A 13,595-nucleotide genomic window follows, 5' to 3' on the forward strand; every position below is an offset into this window, starting at 1 on the left:
GACTTCTTTGACTTATGGATTATTTGAAGATATGCTGTTTAATATCCAAGTATTTGGAGGTTTTCCAGAAATCAAGAAATGTTTCTGTTATTTTACTCTGTTTTAAATTATTTCTAATATCATCATGATTAGAAAACTTTCTTTGTATGATTTTAATTCTTTTAAATTTATAGATATTTATTTCATGGCCCAGAATATGGTGTATTTTGGTGAAGGTTTTTCATGTGCACTTGAAAAGAATCTGTTTTCTTTGGTTGAGTTCAGTGCTCTAGCCAATTATGTCAAGTTGGTTTATAGTGTTACTCCAACCTTCTATAGCTTTACTAATTTATTGTCCACTTTAGGCAAACTTTCTCTGGTTGTGGCCAGCAGGGGCTACTCTTTGTTGCAGTGTGTGGGCTTCTCATTGCTTGGCTTTTCTTGTTGTGGAGCACTGGCTCTGGGTACACAGGCTTCAGTAGTTGCAGCTCACAGGTTCAACAGTTGTGACCTGCATGCTCTAGAATGCAGGCTCAGTAGTTATGGCACATTGGCTTAGTTGCACCATAGCATGTGGAATCTTTCTGGACCAGGGATTGAACTCGTGTCTCTTGCATTGGTAGGCATTTCTTATCCACTGCACCACCAGGGAAGTCCAATAATTTTATCATATTTGATGACGTTTTTCAATATAAGAGAAAAGGAGTATAATTGTGGAATCAGGAACTTAAGTATAACTTGATTGGCAACATCAATATTAGCTCATTACTTTGCAATATAAAAATGTAATACCTATCACTTAAAAAATTGTGGTAAAAATGACATAAAATTTATCATCTTACTATTTATCTTGACTATTTTTAAGTGTATAGTTCAGTAGTTAGTTAATTACTTTTTAAAGAGGTTTAAGTAGTAAGAAGAAAAGTTCTGTACATTTACTTACACAGTTACCATTTTTGGTGTTCTTCATTCTTGTATGGATCTAGATTTTTCCTTAGAATCACTTTTCTTCTTCAGCTTTTATCTATCTGAAAAGTTTTCCTACCTTTTTATTTTATTTTTTTTAATTAATTAATTTATTTTAATTGAAGGCTAGTTACTTTACAATATTGTAGTGATTTTTGCCATACATTTGACATGAATCAGCTATGGGTGTTTTGCTGAGTTGGCTGATATTATTTTTTCTTCTCAGGATATTTTCCTGCTTCTTTGAATGCATGGCAATTGATTACTACATGAATTAAGAGCACTGAAGTGTTTTTGGATTCCTTTAAATATCTGGGGGCTTTGTTCTTTTATGGATGTGGTGTGTGCTCAGTTGCTCAGTCATGTTTGACTCTCTGCAACTCCCTGGGCTGTAGTCCACCAAGCTCCTCTGTCTGTGGGACGTCCCAGGCAAGAATACGGGAGTGGGTTGCCATTCCCTTCTCCACTGTTCTTATACACTGTCAAGTAAACTTGGGTATGATTTGATTCCTTTGAGACTTGCTTTTGGTATTTGTTAGATAGGTGCAGAATACTTTTGAGTGTAATCCTTACATGCCAGTTTCTTTAGGGGACAAAAAAAGGTTGAGAATGGTATAGAGTAAATCTAGAAAGTCGTATTAGTGAAGTCACTTCAGTTGTGTCCAGCTACTTGCAACCCCAAGGACTGTAGCCTGCCAGGCTCCTCCGTCCATGGGATTTTCTAGGCAAGAATACTGGAGTGGGTTGCCACTTCCTTCTCCAGGGGATCTTCCTAACCCAGGGATTGAATCTGGTTCTCCTGCATTGCAGGCAGACTCTTTACCATCTGAGCTACCAGGGAATACCTATGCCTGGTGAATAAGTCATATTAATCGCAAATATTAAAGTAAATGCTGATTTTCATCTCATGTGGCAAAAGATTGTGATTTCCTTGAGGTCAAAGAGAATTTGTCTTTTTCCACTTACATCTTAGATATTAACAGTCTCTAGCAAGCATTTATTAAATATTTGCTTTCTATGTATTTTTAAAAAATAACTGTAATCTTTCATCTTATTTTTAAAATAACATGTAGTTATTTCTACTAGTGATAGCAATTTTTGAAAGTAACTATATACTTCTTTAATAATTCTAACTATTTCATCAACTTACATTTGCTGCATCCATTCTATTTTTCTCATTTTTCTTTTCTTTTCCATATCTTGCCTTCTCTTCAGTTTGGAGAAATGGAATTCACTTTCCTTTTTGTCTCCCATGATCACATTTTCAGTAGGCCTCCAAAACTATTGAGAAATGAAAAATGAATACACAAAATATTAAATTACTGATTGTGAGGTTATCTGACTATACACAAGAACTTCTGTGTGTTCAGTAGGAATATACAAAGATAGAAATAGAGGAGAGGATAGATCCTTTTAAGATATTTCTAATTGAGTGAATAGCACATTGAGCCTTAAGAGGCACATGCCATAGAAAAACTAAAAAGGATTAGTATACTGAGGTACTATTTAATAAGTATTTGTTGAATGAATAAGTGAATAGACATATTCTAGGAGTGTTTTAGTTTCTCATAAGAACACGGCTGAGCAGTAGGTGCTACTGACTTTTTAAGACTCTAATCCTCAGTACTTTGCCACCAAAGTACTGATGGCCATTGATGGGAAGAGCCAACTCACTGGAAAAGAAAAGACCCTGATGCTGGGAAAGATTGAGGGGAAGAGAAGAAGAGAATGACAGAGGATGAGATGGTTGGATGGCATCACTGACTCAATGGACATGAGTTTGAGCAAACTCAGGGAGATAGTGAAGGACAGGGAAGCCTGGCATACTGCAGTTCATGGGGTCACAAAGAGTCGGACACAACTTAGCAACTGAACAATAACAACAAATCCTCAAGGAATATGGGCACCCTCCAAGAATACAGAAGCTTCACCATTGTATCTTAAGACTTCTTGCTGCTGCTGCTAAGTCACTTCAGTCGTATCCGACTCTGTGCGACCCCATAGACGGCAGCCCACCAGGCTCCCCCGTCCCTGGGATTCTCCAGGCAAGAGTACTGGAGTGGGCTGCCATTTCCTTCTCCAATGCATGAAAGTGAAAAGTCAAAGTGAAGTCGCTCAGTCGTGTCCAACTCCTAGCGACCCCATGGACTGCAGCCTACCAGGCTCCTCCATCCATGGGATTTTCCAGGCAAGAGTACTGGAGTGGGTTGCCAATGCCTTCTCAGAAACTTTGTGATTTCCACTGTATGATGCTTTATACTAGCTGGTTGCTTGTTTTCCTATTTTCAGTTCATTCCTCCTCCCTCACCACATACACATTAAATAACAAAGAGGAGAGTTTATCCCCCACAACACTCAGAGTTTGCCCTATTAAAGCACTGTACTGAAATATCCTGTTTACTTGACTCTCTCCTTAATTAAAAGGCAAACTACTTGAGCAGAGGAATATTTTTATTTACCATTGCTTCTTAAGAATCTAGTAAAATGCCATACATCTGACTGGTATGCAATAAAATTTGTTGACTGAATGAATTCACACTTTGATTATTTTTCATACTTAGTATATTCAATATACCACATTCTACAATCTGTATATCACAGACTGAGGGATTTGAATGAAGATACTTGAGGCCATATAAACAAACATCCAGAACTATACAACTAGAAAATGTTAACTTTTAAAATATAAGTTTACAAATATCCTTGGATAAAAAATATTTCCACAAAAAGGAGATTAAACAAACATGTCTGTAGAAAAATTCTCAAATCACATATATGCATTAGAAACCATGTATATTTAAAATCATTCTGTTCAGTTCATATAAATACATGTTATATTTTCCAACAACACCATGAAAACCCAAGTGATTTCCCACTAGGGTCTGCTGTTACAAGCTATGTAGAGAAAATGGGATATTAGTCTCAAGAACACCGACTTCTTGTCCAGGGATTAATTAGAGTCAATAACATCTTCAGATTTGCTTTATTATAAAGATGGGTAATTGCTGAGTGCCAGAGAGTATCTAAAGATGGTCTAGACTCAAAGCTGATTATTAAAAGCAGAAGTATATGTTAAAAAAAAGATATATTGCTGAATCTTGAAGTATACTAGTAGCCTCAGAGTAGTTAAGCAAATTTTATCAGTTAAATTAGTAGAATTTATTATTTAAAATAAATTTGAAAATTAACTTTCAGAAAGGCAGATAGGTTTCTAATCATATAACATAGAAAATTATTAATATTTATCTGTTCTTACTGTCTCACAAACAGGCCTCCAGCCATTGTTCTCTATACGACGATACCAGCCACTATAATCCTCTTCCTGAAGATCATTACTTTTAATATGAGATATACGTTTTGCTGGAAGTTTTGTGTAGTCTCTAGGGCTATTAGCACATAGATCTTCAATATGTCTGTGAGTGAAAATTTTATAGTATATTTCAGGTGGAAATTTAACCTGTAGATGGAAAAGTTAAAAGAACTATGTCAATTTAATTAGGAAAATGGTCTATGTTTTTAAAAATTACATCTTTTAAATTCCATACAAATGTGCTTTAATACTACTAAGTAAGAATTTATCCATACTTACACCACCTAATCTGAATCGTACATTTATACCAGCAGCAGCATCTAGAAGTTCTGCCTATAAGAAAAAATTAGTCTTCAACATTCTATATATATCAGTTCATAATTTCTCACTCTATTATATTAAATAACTACTGAATATTGATTACTTATGCAATAGATGGAGTGAATAAACCTCAAATAGTTAATTTTAAATTAGAAAGTATCAGAATTTGTTTTCTTATAGATACTCAATAAGTAAAACAATTTACATAATAACTGGGAAAATGATACCAAACTATGTTTCCTTTCTATGTAATGTAAAAGTTTAAGTGCCAGGTGATTTGCTAGTCATAAAACAGAAGTGTTTTTTTTTTTTTTAAACACATCAAATGTATGATTTTCATATTAAATATTATCTTCTAGGTTGGGAAGATCCCCTGGAGAAGCAAAAGGCTACCCATTCCAGTATTCTGGCCTGGAGAATTCCATGGACTACAGTCCATTGGGTCGCAAAGAGTCGGACTCGACTGAGTGACTTTCACTTTCACTCTAGGTAGAATCAGAGAAAAAAATGTGACTAGTAAATCTGAGTTTAATACCAGTTGACTTTTCCTAGCTAACTTTTTATTTTAAATCAAAAATCCATGTTTAAATTTTGTAAGAATTGTATATAATTGGTCTTCTAAATTTTAGTGCCCCACATCAAATGGAAAATAGAGAAAAAAAAATCTTGGTCCCCAACCTGTCTCCTGATTATATTAAGTTATATGAGAAAACAGATGTTATCTTAAATTGTTCAGTCTGGAAAACATTAGTTTTGCATAATTTTCTAACTAAAAAATTAAATACATGCACACATACACATGTTCCCTGATTTATGATGGTTTGACTTACAATTTTTAATCTTTATGATGGGTGCAAAAGTGATACACATTCAGTAGAAACCATACTACTAATTTTGAATTTTGATCTTTTTCCAGGTTAGTGATACACTGTATGATACTCACTCTGTCCTGTGATGCTGGGCAGCAGCAGTGAGAGAGATAGAGTATACAAAATACTAATATCAGAAATGAAAGACGGGCCATCACTACTGATTCCATGGACACTAAAAGGATAATGAACAAATATTATGAACAACTCTATGCCCCCAAATTGATAACCTAAACTAAATGGGTTGATTCCTTGAAAGACACAACCTATCAAAACTCACATAAGGAGAAATAGACAATCTGAATAGATCAATATCTAAGAAATTGAATCAATAATTAACCTTTCAAAGCAGAAAACACCATGCCTATATGAGTTCATGGGTGAATTCTACCAAACATTTAAGGAAGACAGGGTAGTGGAAATCACCCAAGCTGAACAGAGAAAAAGAAAAAAAATTTAAATAAGGATAGCTTAGGAGACCTCTGGGACAACATGAAGCATACTGACATTTGCATTACAGGGATCCCAGAAAGAGATGAAGGAGAGAAATTGGCAGAGAATTTATTTAAAGAAGTAATAGGTAAAAAATTTCCCTAACCTGGGGAAAGAAACAGACATCAAGTTTCAGGAAGCACAGACAGTCCAAAACAAGATAAACTCTAAGAGGTCCATGACAAGGCACATTTTAATTAAAATAGCAAATATGAAGGATAAAAGGGAACCTTAAAAGCAGGAAGGGAAAAATAACTAGTTACCCGAAAGGGATTGCCCATAAGACTACCAACTGACTGTTCAGCAGAAACTCTGTAGGCCAGACGGGTGTGGCACCATATATTCAAAGTGATCAAAGGAAAAAATCCATAACCAAGATGACTCCACCTGGCAACGCTATCATTCAAATCTGAAGTAGATACAGAGGTCTACAGACAAGCAAAAGCTAAAGGGGTTTGGCATCACTAAACCAACTTTACAATAAACGTTAGAAGGACTCCTCTAAGGGAAAACTAGAAATATAAAAACTATGCAAGAAATATAAAAATTATGAAAGGAAAAATCTCATTCTTAAAGACAAATGCATGGTAAAAGTAGATCAACTACTCCTAGGTAGTAGGGAGGATAAACATCTAAATTAACAATAAGGAGTTAAGGGATGTGAAAAAAAAGCTGTAAAATATATCAAAAACATTAAACATACGGGAGTACCAAGTACAAATTCAGGGTTTTAAAATGCTTTCAAACTTAAGAGATCTTTAAATTTATATATATATATATATATATATATAAAAATGTGTGTGTATAGATACACATATACACCTCATGATAATCACAAGCCAAAAACTTATAATAGATACACAAACAAAAAAGGAGAAAGGAACCCAAAATAACATAAAGATAGCCATTAAATCACAAGGGATTAGAGCAAAAGAAGAAAGAAACAAAAAAGAACTATAAAAACAATCAGAAAATAATTAACAAATGGTAATAACAACATACTTATGAGTAATTACTTTAAATGAAAACTGACTAAATGGTCCAATCAAAAGACATAGGGTGGCGGATGCAAAATGGATACAAAACAAGACTCTACAACAGATCCAGATCTGTTGATCTGTCTCTAGATCCAGATCTAGAGACACATCCAGACTGAAAGAGAGGGGATGGAAAAAGGTATTCTGCGCAATGTAAATCAAAAGAAAGTCAGGTAGGAATACTTATATCAGACTACATAGACTTTAAAACAAAGACTGCATCAAGAGACAAAGAAGGACAATGCATAATGATAAAAGGATCCATACAAAAAGAATATAAAACAATTTTAAATATAGATGCACTCAATACAGGAACACTTAAGTATATAAAGCAAACATTAATGGATTTAAAGACAGAAATGGACAGTAACACATTAATAACAGGGGACACTTTAACACTCCATTTTCAAGAATGGACAGATCATTCAGACAGATCAGTCAGAAAACAATGACCTTAAAGAGCTCTCTCTGTTTTTCTCTTGATGTGTCTGGATAACGTTGTCATCAGTTTAGTTTTTTTCAAAGTAGCACCTCTTAGTTTCATTCATCTTTCCTGGTTTTTTTTTGTTTCTATTTCACTAATTTCTGCTCTGATCCTCATGATTTCGTTTCTTCTATTAATTTTGGGTTTTGTTTTTCTTTTTCTAGCTCTTTTAGATGTAAAAGAAAAGGTGCTCAACATTGCTAATCATTAGAGAAATGCAAGTCAAATCCACAATGAGATATCCCACACTATCAGAATGGTAGTTCTTCTTCGTCAAAAAAAAAAAGGGACAGGGTTCAAATCAACAAAATTAGGAATGAGAAAGGAGAAACTACAAGTGAATCCTTTGCAGAAATAAAAAGGATCATAAGGGACTACTACAAGCAACTATATGCCAATAAAATTGACAGCCTGGAAGAAATGAACAAATTCTTGGAAAGGTACAATTTTCAAAGGCTGAACCAGGAAGAATTAGAAAATATTAACAGACCAATCACAAGTAATGAAATTAAAACTATAATTAAAACTCTTCCAACAAACAAAAGTCTAAGACCAAATAGCTTCACAGGAAAATTCTATCAAATATTTAGAGAAAAGCTAACACCTATCCTTCTCAAAGTCTTCCAAAAAACTACAGAGGGGGAAAAACTATCAAACTCATTCCACAAGGCCATTATCACTATCGCCTCATACCAAAAGCTGACAAATATATCACAAAAAGGGAAAATTACAGACCAATAACATTAATGAACATAGATGCAAAAATCCCCAACATAATACTAGTAAACAGAATCCCACAGCACATTAAAAACATAGTATACCATGGTCAAGTGGGATTTATCCGAGGTATGTAATGATTCATCAATATATGCAAATCAAAGTGATACACCATATTAAAAAGTAAAGATTAAAAATAATATGACCATCTCAAGAGATGCAGATGATACTTTTGACAAAATTTAACACCCATTTATCATAAAAATTCTCCAGAAAATGGGCACAGAGGGAAACTACCTAAATATAACAAAGGCCATATACAACAAACCCACAACAACATTCTAACTGGTGAAAAAGTGAAAGCATTTCCTTTAGGATCAGGAACAAGAAAAGCATATAGACCCTTGAACTTTTTTTGGAAACAGTTTTAGAAGTCCTAACCATGGCAATTGGAGAAGAAAAGAAATAAAAGTAATCCAAATTGGAGAAGAAGAAGTAAAATTGTCACTGTTGCAGATGACATGATGTGACACCTGGAAAATCCTAAAGATACCACCAGAAAACTACTCAGCTCAGTTCAGTTCAGTTGCTCAGTCACGTCCGAATCTTTACACCCCAAGGACTGCAGCACGCCAGGGTTCCCTGTCCATCACCAACTCCAGGAGCTTGCTCAGACTCATGTCCACCCAGCTGGTGATGCCATACAACCATCTCATCTTCTGTCATTCCCCTTCTCCTGCCTTCAATCTTTCCCAGCATCAGGATCTTTTCCAATGAGTCAATCTTCGCATAGGTGGCCAAAGTACTGGAGCTTCAGCTTCGGCATCAGTCCTTCCAATGAATATTCAGGACTGATTTCCTTTGGGGTTGACTGGTTGGATCTCCTTGCAGTCCAAAGAACTCTCAAGAGTTTTCTCCAACATCACAGCTCAAAAGCATCAATTCTTCAGTGCTCAGCTTCCTTCATGGTCCAACTCTCACATCCATACCTCACTACTGGAAAAACCATAGCTTTGACTAGATGAACCTTTCTTGGCAAAGTAATGTCTCTGCTTTTTAATATGCTGTCTAGGTTAGTCATAGCTTTTCTTCCAAGGAGCAACTGTCTTTTAATTTCATGGTTACAGTCACCATCTGCAGTGATTTTGGAGCCAAGAAAAATAAAGTCTGTCACTGCTTCCATTGTTTCCCCATCTATTTGCCATGAAGTGAAGGGACCAGATGCCATGATCTTAGTTTTCTAAATGTTGAGTTTAGAGCCAACTTTTTTACTCTCCTCTTTCCCTTTCATCAAAAGGCTCTTTAGTTCTTCTTCACTTACTGCCGTAAGGGTGGTGTCATTAGCATATCTGAGGTTATTGCTATTTCTCCCAGCAATCTTGATTCCAGCATGTGCTTCATCCAGCCTGGCATTTTGCATGATGTACTCTGCATATGAGTTAAATAAGCAGGGTGACAATATACAGACTTGACATACTCCTTTCACAATTTGGAACAAGTCCTGATTCTAACTGTTGTTTCTTGACCTGCATACAGATTTTTCAGGAGGCAGGTTAGGTGGTCTGGTATTCCCATCTCTTGAAGAATTTTCCAGTTTGTTGTGATCCATACAGTCAAAGGTTTAAGCATAGTCAATAAAGCAGAAATAGATGTTTTTCTGGAACTCTCTTGCTTTTTCTATGATTCAGTGGATGTTGACAATTTGATCGCTGGTTCCTCTGCCTCTTCTAAATCCAGCTTGAACATCTGGAAGTTCTCAGTTCACATACTGTTGAAGCCTGGCTTGGAGAATTTTGAGAATTATTTTGTTAGTGTGTGAGATGAGTGCAATTGTGCAGTAGTTTGAACACTCTTTGGCATTGCCTTTCTTTGGGATTGAACTGAAAACTGACTTTTCCAGTCCTGTGTCCACAGATGAGTTTTCCAAATTTGCTGGCATATTGAGTGCAGCACTTTCACAGCACTGTCATCTAGGATTTGAAATAGGTCAACTGGAATTCCATCACCTCCACTAGCTTTGTTTGTAGTGATACTTCCTAAGGCCCACTTGACTTCACACTCCAGGACATCTGGCTCTAGGTGAGTGATCACACCATCATGGTTATCTGGGTCATGAAGATCTTTTTTGCATAATTCTTCTGTGTATTCCTGCCACCTTTTCTTAATATCTTCTGCTTCTGTTAGGCCCATACCATTTCTGTCCTTATTGTGCCCATCTTTGCATGAAATATTCCCTTGGCATCTTTAACTTTCATGAAAAGATCTCTAGTCTTTTCCATTCTATTTTTTCCTCTATTTCTTTTTATTGATTACTGAAGAAGGCTTTCTTGTCTCTCCTTGCTGTTCTTTGGAACACTGCATTCAAATGGATATATCTTTCATTTTATCCTTTGCCTTTAGCTTCTCTTCTTTTTTAGCTATTTGTAAGACTTCCTCAGAAAACCATTTTGCCTTTTCACATTTCTTTTTCTTGGGGATGGTTTTGATCACTGCCTCCTATACAATGTCATGAACCTCTGCCCATGTTTCTTCAGGCATCTGTCTATCATATCTAATCCCTTGAATCTATTTGTCACTTCCACTGTATAATCGTAAGGGATTTGATTTAGGTCATACCTGAATAGTCTATTGGTTTTCCCTATTTTGTGCAATTTAAGCCTGAATTTGGCAATAAGGAGTTCATGATCTGAGCCACAGTCAGCTCCTGGTCTTCTTTTTGCTGACTGTATAGAGTTTCTCCATCTCTGACTGTAAAGAATATAATCAATTTGATTTCAGTATTGACCATCTGGTAATGTCCATGTGTAGAGTCATCTCTTGTGTTGTTGAAAGAGGGTGTTTGCTATGACCAGTGCGTTCTCTTAGCAAAACTCTTGTTAGCCTTTGCCCTGCTTCATTTTCACTCCAAGGCCAAACTTGTCTGTTACTCCAGGTATCTCTTGACTTCCTACTTTTGCATTCCAGTCCTCTACAATGAAAAGGACGTGTTTTTTTGGTGTTAGTTCTAGAAGATCTTGTAGGTCATTATAGAATCATTCAACTTCAGCTTTTTCAGCATTAGTGGTTGCTGAATCCAAGTGGCATAGACTTGTATTACTGTGATACTGAATGGTTTGCCTTGGAAATGAACAGAGGTCATTCTTTTTTGAGATTGCAACCAAGTATTGCAGTTCGGACTCTTTTGTTGACTATGAGGGTTATTCCATTTCTTCTAAGGAATTCTTGACCACAGTAGTAGATGTAATGGTCATCTGAATTAAATTCACCCATTCCAGTTCATTTTAGTTCACTAATTCCTAAAATGTCAATGTTTACTCTTGCCATCTCCTGTTTGACCACTTCCAATTTGCCTTGATTCATGGACCTAACATTCCAGGTTCCTATGCAATATTCTTCTTTACAGCATTGGACTAGTGATGGAAGCATCACTAGTCACATCCACAACTGGGTGTTATTTTCGCTTTGGCTCCATCTCTTCATTCTTTCTGGAGTTACTTCTACACTCTTCTCCAGTAGCATATTGGGCACCTACCAACCTGGGGAGTTCATCTTTTAGTGTCCTATCCTTTTGCCTTTTCATGCTGTTCATGGGGTCTCAAGGCAAGAATACTGAAGTGGTTTGCTATTCCCATTCTCCTTCCAGTGGACCACATGGTCCATCATGACCCATCCGTCTTGGGTGGCCCTACATGGCATGGCTCATGGTTTCGTTGAGTTAGACAAGGCTGTGGTCCATTTGATCCATTTGGTTCATTTTCTGTGATTGTGGTTTTCTTTCTGTCTGTCCTCTGCTGAATAAGGATAAGAGGTTATGGAAGCTTCCTGATGGGAGAGACTGTGGATAAAATCAGGATTTGTTCTGATGGGACCATGGTCTGTAAATCTTTAATATAATTTTCTATTGATTTTCTGTTGATGGGTGGGGCTGTTTTCCCTCCCTGTTGTTTTGCCTGAGGCCAAACTGTCAACCCAGCCTCCACTGGAAACTCCTGGACACTCACAGGCAAGTATGACTCAGTCTCTTGTGGGGACACTGCTCCTTTCTCCTGGTGCACACTAGGTTTTGTTTAGGCCCTCCAAGAGTAGGTTTCCACAGTCCTGTGGAAGTTCTGTAATCAAATCCCACTGGCCTCCAAAGTCAAATTCCCTGGGGGTTCTCAGTCCCTTTGCCAGATCCCCAGGTTGGGAAATCTGTTGTGGGTCCTACAACTTTCTCAACAGTGTGAGAATTTCTTTGGTATAATAGTTCTGCAGATTGTGGGTCATCTGCTTGGAGGCTCTATGGTGGGTAACACTGCATGACCCAGGTCTTCTGCAGCCAGTGTCCCTGTCCCTGCGGCAGGTCACTGCTGACCCGTACCTCCACAGGAGACACTCAAACACTCAAAGGTAGGTCTACTCAGTCTCTGTGGGGCCTCTGGGTCCTGGTGCACATAAGGTTTTGTTTGAGCCCTCCAAGCGTTTCTGGCGGGTATGGGGTTTGATTCTAAATGGGATTTCACCCCTCCTACTGTCTTGCTGGGGCTTCTCCTTTGCCCTTGGACGTGGAATATCCTTTTACGGTGGGGTCCTACATTTTTTTGTCAATGGTTGTTCAGCAGCGAGTTGTAATTTTGGAGTTCTTGCAGGAGAAGATGAGTGCATGTCCTTCTATTCCACCATCTTTCTGCTGGAAAACTACTAGAGCTCATCAATGAATTCAGTAAAGTTGCAAGCTACAAAATTAATACACAGAAATCTCTTGCATTCCTATATACTGCAAATAAAAGATCATAAAGAGAAATTAAGGAAACAATTCCATTTACCATTGCAACAAAAAGCATAAAATAGCTAGGTTTGCCTACAAAGGTCTGTCTAGTCAAAGCTATGGTTTTTCTGGTAGTCATATATGTATATCAGTTGGACCATAAAGAAAGCTGAGCTCCAAAGAATTGATGCTTTTGAATTGTGGTGTTGGAGAAGACTCTTGAGAGTCCCTTGGACAGCAAGGAGATCCAACCAGTCAATTTTAAAGGAAATCAGTCCTGAATATTCATTGCAAGGAGTGATGCTAAAGCTGAAACTCCAATATTTTGGCCATCTGATGCAAAGAACTGACTCATTGGAAAAGACCCTGATGCTGGGGAAGATTAAAGGCAGGAGGAGAAGGGGCCGACAGAGGATGAGATGGTTGGATGGTATCACTGACTTGATGGACATAAGTTTGAGCAGGCTTTGGGAGTTGGTGATGGACAGGGAAGCTGGGCATGCTGTAGTCCATGGGGTCACAAAGAGTTGGACATGACTGAGTAACTGAACTGAAATGAACTGATACCTACCGAAAGAGGCAAAAGACCTGTGCTCAGAAAACTATAAAACACAAATGAAAGAAATCAAAGATGCACAAACAGATGAAGAGACATACTAGGTTCTTGGTTTGG

The 13,595-nt window shown here is 37.0% G+C and overlaps 1 protein-coding gene across 1 annotated transcript in view; it reads right to left on the reverse strand.

Annotated features, from left to right (window-relative positions):
* The window catches only part of C1H11orf65 (chromosome 1 C11orf65 homolog), a 103,122-nt gene that overhangs the window by 19,485 nt on the left and 70,042 nt on the right, over window positions 1–13,595 (reverse strand). Inside the window, exons 5-7 of the mRNA XM_061144294.1 lie at window positions 4,535–4,588; window positions 4,202–4,402; window positions 2,096–2,226 (exon numbers count right to left, since the gene is read on the reverse strand). Coding sequence (XP_061000277.1) covers window positions 2,096–2,226; window positions 4,202–4,402; window positions 4,535–4,588 — 386 coding nt within the window. The remainder of the gene's footprint in view (window positions 1–2,095; window positions 2,227–4,201; window positions 4,403–4,534; window positions 4,589–13,595) is intronic.

This window comes from Dama dama, chromosome 1, assembly GCF_033118175.1.
Source record: "Dama dama isolate Ldn47 chromosome 1, ASM3311817v1, whole genome shotgun sequence".
NCBI lineage: Eukaryota > Metazoa > Chordata > Mammalia > Artiodactyla > Cervidae > Dama > Dama dama.